General features: G+C 40.1%; 1 protein-coding gene across 1 annotated transcript in view; it reads right to left on the bottom strand.

Annotated features, from left to right (window-relative positions):
- Positions 1 to 3748: 3748 nt before the first annotated feature.
- SOAT1 (sterol O-acyltransferase 1) overlaps positions 3749 to 9246 on the bottom strand; it is a 73147-nt gene continuing 67649 nt past the window's right edge. Inside the window, exon 17 of the mRNA XM_040636262.1 lies at positions 3749 to 8754. Within this exon, the coding sequence (XP_040492196.1) occupies positions 8698 to 8754 (57 nt within the window). The 3' untranslated portion in view covers positions 3749 to 8697. The remainder of the gene's footprint in view (positions 8755 to 9246) is intronic.

Raw genomic sequence — 9246 nt, 5'->3', positions numbered from 1 at the left:
GTAACCAAAAGCTCTGGGTTCCCATCTGTTGAGGCTTCCTTGCGGATGCTGTCCCTGTCCTTGACCTCTCGGTTAAGTCTTCCTTGGGCACTTACGCACTACCCCCACCCCCCTCTCCCCAGCACATTCAAGGCATTTAACTTAGGTCAAGGCTTTTTTTTGGCTGGAGGCGTGGAAGGAGATTGCGCTTTAGGCGGAGCAAACCCAAGTAAAATTGTTGGGGCTCCCTAAAAACCTATTCTCAGGAAAAATGGGATAAACGGATTGGCGTGGAGGAGCTGAAATCCCGCCCCTTACCGCCACCGGGGATCTTTTTTCGTTAATATGGAGCCTTGGGGCGCCTGGGTGGCTCAGTCGGTTAAGCCTCTGCCTTGGGCTCAGGTCATGATCTCAGGGTCCCGGGATCCAGCCCCACACCGGGATCCCTGCTCAGGGAGACCGTGCTTCTCCCTCTCCCGCCTGCTCATGCTCACTCTCTTGCTCTCAAATAAATAAAATACACTTCCTTAGAGTCCTAGCAGTTTTATGAACAAATTCCCTAATACCGGTACCTTAAAAAAAAAAAAGATGGAGCCTTAATGCCAAAATAGTACGAGTGGAAGCCCAGTGTCTAGATGACTCTAGTCTGGCAAATAAATTTTAGGACAGTAACTTGTTCAAGCGTCCTATTCCTCAGTACCAAGCACAGTGCCTGGACCAAACTACCTGGTGTTTGAGAATCAACTGGACAGTTCTGCTCCTGTGCTGACGGATTGGTCTCTGGTTTCTGACTTTCAGGATAATAGCAACGAAAAAATATGAGCAAAGGTTTGAAAATAAAAACAACACAATCTTGGGTGCCTGGGTGGCTCACTCGGTTAAGCATCCAGCTCTTGGTTTCCACTCCAGCCACGATCTCATGGGTGGTGTGATGGAGCCCCGAGTGAGCTCTGCAATGGGGTGGGGGTCCTGCTTGAAGATTCTCTCCCTCTGTCCCTCCCCTCCCCCTCACGCTCTCTTTAAAATAAATAAATCTTTAAAACACACACGCACACATTATCTGTGGCCCATTTTAATTCTCCTAATCAAACACCTTGAGTGAGCATTTTAGCCTTTAGCCCTGTCCCATCACTCTAATTTTTCTCTAGATTCTCGAAGAATCAACAGAGACACACAACACTCACATAGCACACATGTAGTCCCCTCTAAGGACTGGCAATGATCAAACAGGTGAAGGGCAAAAGCAATGCACAAGCAGGTGGAAGGTAACTTTCCTCCAGTTTATTTGCCTTCTGCCTCCTCACCGGTGGTGTGACTCTACATTCTAGTTTGGAACCATAGCCAGAAGACTGAACTTCAGAGATCCTAAAATACCAGCGTTTAGCTTACAGTTTATCAAGCCTTTGGGTATTACAAGAACGGATAACTCATCTTTCATATCTGTAATGTAGTTTAAAAAAACAGATCTAGGTAGGGGACTGACAAGTGAACAGATTGAAGAGACACACAAAGTAAAATCTATAGAATTTGGTAAGTGATTGGATCTGTGGTATGAAGAATAAGACATCAAAGGTTACTTCCCATTTTCTATCTTGTGCAATGGTGCGATCACTGTTTCCCAAGCAAAGACCTGCGTTAAAGTTGCAGAAGTATATGAAGTAAATGCACGAAACAGATGAGCACTTAAGAATATTACAGTAAGACTGTAGCTATTGAAAAATACAGTTGCCACTCTGGGGAAACGCCTCTTTTAATTTTGATTGATAGCAAGGGAACCCTAAAGTGAAGAGAGGTAAAGTATTGTTGAGGTCTTTGATGGAAAATACCACAGCACAATCCAAATGAGCAGGTAGTAATTTCCCTCAGGGCTAACTGAGCTTGTTGGCATTGACTGACTTCTGTGGCAGCTTAACAACACACCCAACTCAGCAGTAGGGTCCTCCGGCTTCAAGTGGACAGTATCTCAGAAGAGACTGGGTCAGTGTGATCACCAAACGTGCCCTGAGCTAGGAAAAAACTAAACAGTCGGAGTGCCTTTGCACCAATCTTTTTAGCAATTCAGGTTTTTGTTTTTCATTTTGAGAGCATGTTGGGGGGGAGTAGGGGCAGAGGAAGAGAATCTTAAGCAGAATCCATGCTCAGCATACATAGGGCTCAACCTCACGGCCGTGAGCCAAAACCAAGTCCGGATGCCTGACTGACTGACCCAAGCACCCCTTACCAATTCAGTTTCTAAGTGTGTGGGCAGGGATTACACACCCATTTGTGGGCACTTACAAATAGCATGCGTAGCTTCCTGAAGGAGTCTGACCGGGAAATAGGCCAGCATTTATACTTAGTGTAGCTAAAGACTGAAGGTATCACAAAGTGTTGTGAAAGAGACACTGAGAAAGAAATGTAGGCACTGCCCAACCAAGCACCTCTCAGGGGAAGAGTAACTTCTAGTGTTGCTTCCACAGGACGACATTTCCTAAAACTGAAATGATGCCTCAGCTTGTCTTAGTTATGGCATTATTCAGTTAAGTATCCTCCTCCTGATTCCACATGGGTGTGCCTATAGGAAGAAATACGCTTGGGTTTTGTTCACAAGCGTTATCTTCAGTACACAGCATAGCACCTAGAATGTGGTGTTGATGCAGTCTAGAAGAGGTGCATCTTTCTCATCATGCCATAAATTGGGCTTCCACAGAGCAAATTCAGTCAGCAATCGTGCCAACCTGATTGATTTCTCATGGTATATTTACCAACATGTGTGATTTCTCATGGTTTATTTACAAACTCGTATTCCAGTTTTATTATCAGATTCATGAACTTTGTTCATTGGAGTCCAAATGCAAGCTGAGCCTAAAAGGTCAGGACCCTCAACTTCAATAAATTCATCAATGAAAACTGCCACACCATGGTTTTGCCCCTGGTGCCAAAGAATACTCATTTGGTCCAAGAAACAGGAAGGGGCCCATCTAATTTCTGAAGCGACTTCCCCCTTCCCAGTCCTCTGGCCCTGCAGAGGCAGGTGGCTAGAGCCAGAGCATGGAAGATGAGACTTCTTGGCTGTTAGTATGATGACTATTCTATGGAAAAGAATGTTGTGATGTCAAATCCTACTCATAATTGGTTCCTAAGCAATGAATCTTGCTTCAAAATCAGTTTCCCCGAGTCTTGTCTGAAAAGGCACACTTCTCAACCAACAGATTTTCCACCTCTCATTAGAAAACTAAGTCCATTTCTACCCATTTAGGGACAGAGGTGGGTACATTTTTTAAAACAGCTATTCACAAGTTTTGAGGCCAACTGTAAAAGGAGTCAAGCAACAAATAATGCCACAATAAAGAGAGGAGGCTCAAGTGTCAGTGTCACAACTAGCCCTATCATTTATTTGTAATCTTTAACATGGCTCCCCCCTCCATCATTCTGGGTAAGAAAGTTGTTATCTGCCTTCTCTTTGGCTGTATTCAGCACATGAAGCTGCCTGACATTAAGATGAAAACTATCTGGGGCGCCTGGATGGCTGTCGGTTAAGCGTCTGCCTTCAGCTCAGGTCACGATGCCAGGATCTGGGGGATCGAGTCCTGCATCTCCCGCATCGGGCTCCCTGCTTCAGTGGGGAGTCTGCTTCTCCTTCTGCCCCTCACCCCACTTGTGCTCTCGCGTGCTCACTTTCTCACAAAATCTTTTAAAAATTAAAAATGAAAAACATCTGTAATTATGAAATATGTAGATACTGAACAAACTTGATTACTTTAAAAAACAACAGAGACTAGGTTATTTCCAAATATATTTATTTACCACATTCTTCATATATGCAGTATTTTGCCATTTTGTACGTAGATTTTACGTTAAGGCCAAGACAATGCATACTGAACAAAGTGACAGTACCAGTGATTAGACAAGCAGGGCAGGGCGCGGGGCGGGGGTGGGGGAATTCCTGAACAGAAATTCAGGAGAAGAGCAAACACTACTGAATTAGAAAAGACATCTTTAATTATAGAAAAACCTTTAAAACCACCTCAGATGTCCATGACCCCCTGCACTCAGAACACGATGGATTTAAAGCGCGAGCTGGACGAGTGTAGGGAAGGAAGCCGCTGCACGGGCCTACACGGCAGAGCTGTGGCTGGAGCTGGAGCACTCCGCTCACCCGAGAATTGGCACATTTGCACATGGGAGTTCAAACCGCATCCCTAACCGACTGCATGCACAAACTGCCTCATGTCTCAGAGTTCATTAGAACCATGACAAAGCACACCTACCACTTCATTAAAACAAACGAACCCCACAGCACGGAGGACTATCTGCTAGCTTAAAGGTTAGCACTCCCTCGGGAAGGGCATATCGACACTAGAAATAAGGAAGAAAGCATTTAGAAAAAAAGGAATACAGAAGAGGCAGTTTAAGTTTTAACTCTATCACTTCTGAGATTAACCCTTTTTCTCAAGTCCAAACTAGCTATTAAAAAGTCTTTATGCTTTACAGAAAAAAAAAAGTGGGGACTTTATTAAAAGGACCCTGTAGATTATATAGCTTGTACAGCTTTCCAGTTTTATCATTATTATGTTTAAGCAGGGCATTAAATTTAGGGTGAGAAAGAGCAAGGACCATTCTCCCCGTTTCAACCAGAGTTGAAGCCGTGTTTCACCTCCTTTATGAACTGGGTTCCAAAATTCTATTACCTGATAGAAACCTTAGTGATGTTAGAAACTACTCGAATGCTTATATAAGCTTTACTGATAATACTCATTTTATTCCTCAGAACCTGTATGTCCCAATTTCTTCAATTTCTGAGCCATAACATAAAGCCTAGAGATAAGATACGTAAAATGGTGTTCAAGACAGATCTTTCTCTAATAGTATATATGCACACATATAGAAACCATATTATAAAAACTACATTAAGTCACATAAAATTTGCACAAGGTTAGTAAGCAAGTCCATTTACACGTTATTAACAAAGTATGAACTATCTTCCATTAAGAATTTTGCCTTCCAAGACTGTAAGCATTCTTTACACTGGCAAAAGTAAGGCCTCATTAGTTTCCTTCCTCTCCATAAATTCTAAAATTTGACTATAACTATACACACTAGTTCTAACACAACTTAAATACCCAGGTAAAAGCAGACAGGCTTTTCTTTTTAGAAGCTTACCCTTATGCTAAACAGATAAATATGGAAATAATTTTGGAGGTGGAAACATGAGTGCCTTTAATAATCCTTTTAAATTCTTGTCAGTTCCGTTATGGGAGTGCTTATTGTATCACAGTCAAGGTGACGACAGGGACTCACATCATCCCAAGTCTATTTAAAAGCACATATTCTCGGGAGCATGCAGCACTTGAAACATTCACATTTTTAAAAGATTCCAACGAGATAGTAAGGATTCAGGTTTAGAATTTATAGAAGGATACTGAGGGCCTTTTTCTGCCAGAGCTAGTGTTTTGCAACAACCCTATGAGGTAGTTATTGCCCCCATTTTACAGATGAGGAAAACTGTGGCTATGATAAACGAGGCAACTGTGCCCACTTGTCACAATGCCAGTAAGGATGGGGCTATCTTAAACATCCGTGCATGCCTTTTTGCTGCACCAATGGTTTTCCAACAGGGTATTTGGGGGTAGGAGAAAATGGGTGTCCCAAACAGACTCCAGCCCTGCATCCCAGTCTCAACCAGAAGCAGCTATATTTTATCGGTTTTGCATGCTGGGCTTAAGTGTAACAATTTTTTTTTTATGGTTTCATAACCCAAACATACTCCATCAGGCTACCCAGTTACTAACTACAGTTGTGTTAGTTTACCTTCATTATTTTTCCCCATACAAAATAATGAACTTTACTCAAAATTACTCATGACCACACAAAACAAACCTCTTTTTGCATAAAAGACCTCAACAATTCATAAATTAGATCTTATTAAGCTACATAACCCACATGACCAACCTTTTAAATATATAATGTTCTGTTAGGCTTTCTATAAAGACTTCAGGATTCCATTTCTCAGGCCAAGTATAATTTTAAAGTTCAATGAGATCTGCCTACACTAAAGCAATGATTTGTACAACATAATCTGTGTTTGCAATTATAGAATATTTATACACTGTACCTTCTTCACCTGCCACTGTCACCCACGCTTACCCTACAACTAAAAGGAAAAAGCATTTCCCCTACTCCTCATGCTTACAAGAGCAAAAAGTAGTTACTGAAAGGTTAAAAGCAGCCTGAATTTTCTAATTCCAACGTAAAGCAAGCACAACTTCACTTAGGCAACTGCAGATTAATCGACCAAAAACGAACAACTCTAGTTTCCTCCACTATCCAGGACTGAGAATGAAAGCATCTAACAGATCAAAACAAAGTTTGAGATGTAACTGTTGTCTTAGAGGAAAGACCCACAATAATGGCTGCTATCAGTAATACTTCTTACAGGAAAGAAGTTTTAAACTCTTCCCTTTTCAGAAGGAAAAAAAGTATCATCATGTAACTAATTTTCACCCCTATTAGCAAAAGAGGAAAAATCAATAAATCTTCCTGAAACACATGAGTTTTAATTTATTTAAGAGTGAGGAGTAGTAGTTTAAATAAAAAGACTTTTGCTAAGAGCGGCTAGCAGTAAGACCGTGGCTATCAAACTAGTTTCTGTCATAGAAAGCAGCTACTCCTTTAAGCATCTGTGAAAACTTCTTAGGGGAGTCTTCTCAAGAGTCCTTAGTTTAAAAATTTTTTTGTTGTCACCTCAAGGTCTTGGGCAGGGGAAGAAAAACATAATAAAGGAAGATGAGAGCTAAAAACAAACAAAAAACCAGCCTTCATCAATCCAACAAATACAATATTCAGAATCAATACACAGCAATAAAATCAATGAGCAATGAGACTGTAACATTTACAGCACTTAACAGAAATACAGATCTAAGAGTTCCATTCTCTCCCTTCAGTCGATGACTTATTCATGAACAAGCCTTAGACCAATCTGGTTTTCTTAACTCTTTCATTATATTTAAAATGTAGTCATAAATTCAAGCGATTGACGCACTTTAATTTTTAATAAAAATGCCAGCGATTACAAGGTGTACTAAAGCAGTCTTGTTTGGAGGTTATGGCTCCATCACAATTACAACACCACCATACAGACAATTACTGCTTGGAACATGTGAACTGCTTCTTAAAAAATAACCTCCTGTCACATGCACTTTCGTCTGTAGAAGTTGGATTTGATATTTGAAAACTTCCTAAACTCATCTAGATCGAAGATACTGAAAGAAAACAGGTAATGTGGCTGGGTACTTGTGGTACAAATTAAATTGTGACTACTAAGAAACTCTACTCTCCTTCTTATGACACTCAAACTGACTTTAAAACAATTCCAAAAAGATGTCCCAAAATTTTTTAGCTCAAAGCAGGGCTGTTAGAATACCAACAGAGCTTCTCAAGTTAGCTACTGCAAATAAAAATCACCTTTTGGGTAATTCTTAAAGTCTCACTTCTTTGAGTGGAAAATTCAACTCCATGGTCTCTGATATCCCATTCAATGCTCGGTCTTTACAAACATAATCATGCCTCATACACACAAACAAAATTAACTCCTGCACACCACACTGTATTAGCAATGGGCAGCTTATAACGTGGAAACATCACATAATAGAGTACATTTTCTTGAAAATGATCACATATTAATTTGTTTCACCTAAAGTATACTACCATGAAAAGTGTAATAATTGAGCAGTGCAGAAGCCAGCTTCTGGATCTTTAAAAAATCACTTTAATATTAATGGAGGTGATTAATACTTCTATGTCACAGACTTACTAGTCTCCAAACTACTTCAAGTCAGTATTTATTAAGCAATAGGTATACCAAAGGGTACTTCTAAATAACTTCCCAAAAGTTATTTCCTTAAAGTTTAAACAATAAAAAGAGTTCTCTTCCACATTAAGTTGCACAATAAAATAATTTAAACATGATTGACTCAGCAAGTCTTTTTTAAAAATTACTTTGGAAGTTGTAAACGGAAATGTCTTTTCTTTGTCCTGTGCCACTTCTTTCTTTTTCCCTTCCTACTTCTTTCTGTTCCCTCAATATGTAAGATTTCGGATGTAAATTCAAGAATTCAAGGTGAAAGGTATAATTTTGCCTCACAGAAATCATGACCTACACTTTACAGAGAAAACAAGGTAAAAATTGGGTAGAACTGAACTTTTTCCAAAAAAAAAATACAATTAGGATGTATAACGAGATTATCTTTGGAAACTAGAGATTTTCGCTCTACTAGAAATAGCAAAATGTTCCACATTATTTTTTCTTTCCCAAGTATATAGTTAATTAGCATACATTCCAACAGTGTTCCTGAAAAAAATTTCTAAGCCTGAAATATTTAAATGATTTCTTCGTAAGTGTTTTGGCTAAGTCAGTGGCCAAGGAAACACGGTGTTTAGTCACGATGTTTACATGGGAGTCAAAAAACAAAAACCCAGCAAAAATCTGTCATTATGTCAGCTCTAAGCCTCCCTTCTCCCAAAAAGGTAAAAAAAAAAAAAAAGTACTGCTTTAAGTGCACAAGATTCCAATAAACTTGCAACTTCTCAGCTGACCTAGGAATGGAGCAAGCCATTGGTAAAGCGTGGAGTGATCCAAATACCACAGATAACTTCAGTAACAGCTGGAAACAGATGCTGGCCCCAAATCAGGCAGAATACCCGTCTTCAGTGTCAAGGAATGAAACGAAGTCCAAGCTTCTAAAACACGTAACGACAAGTCCAGGAACGTGGCCGGATATAATCCAGAAATGTAGGCTTCAATGGGGAAAGAAAAATGGAAGAGTAGTTTATTTGCACGCACGTGTGCACGAGGTGTCAGGGTAGAGAGTGGGCACTAATTTCATACACTGCACACCTCAACAATGCCTCCCAGCATTTCAGTAACCTTGAAGCTATAAGCAGCTTGCTAATTCGTAAGATGTTCATTATTTTTCTCTACAACACAGATTATAGTGATTTACAAGTTTTACACAAAGCTTTCAAAGTCCAGTAAACTCTCTACAATTACATGGACTTCTGACCGAATTCCAAACAGGCACTACCTCTCTTCTGGATCTCGCATTTTAGTTTAGCACAGACCTACTGTTGGTGGCCTAACATCTAAACTGTGGTAGGGTATGGATGATAAAATATATACACAAATTACTATAATACAAAGTTTAGAATTACTAAATTATCTACATGAGAACAGATGAAGCACTATGTAAGTTCAGCAATAGGAAAAGACTGGAGCAAGAACTGGAAAAA

The sequence above is a fragment of the Ursus maritimus genome, unplaced genomic scaffold (assembly GCF_017311325.1).
Source record: "Ursus maritimus isolate PB19 unplaced genomic scaffold, ASM1731132v1 scaffold_2, whole genome shotgun sequence".
Classification (NCBI taxonomy): Eukaryota; Metazoa; Chordata; class Mammalia; order Carnivora; family Ursidae; genus Ursus; species Ursus maritimus.
The sequence above is the reverse complement of the archived record's forward strand: the minus strand, read 5'-3'. Positions and strand labels throughout refer to the sequence as shown.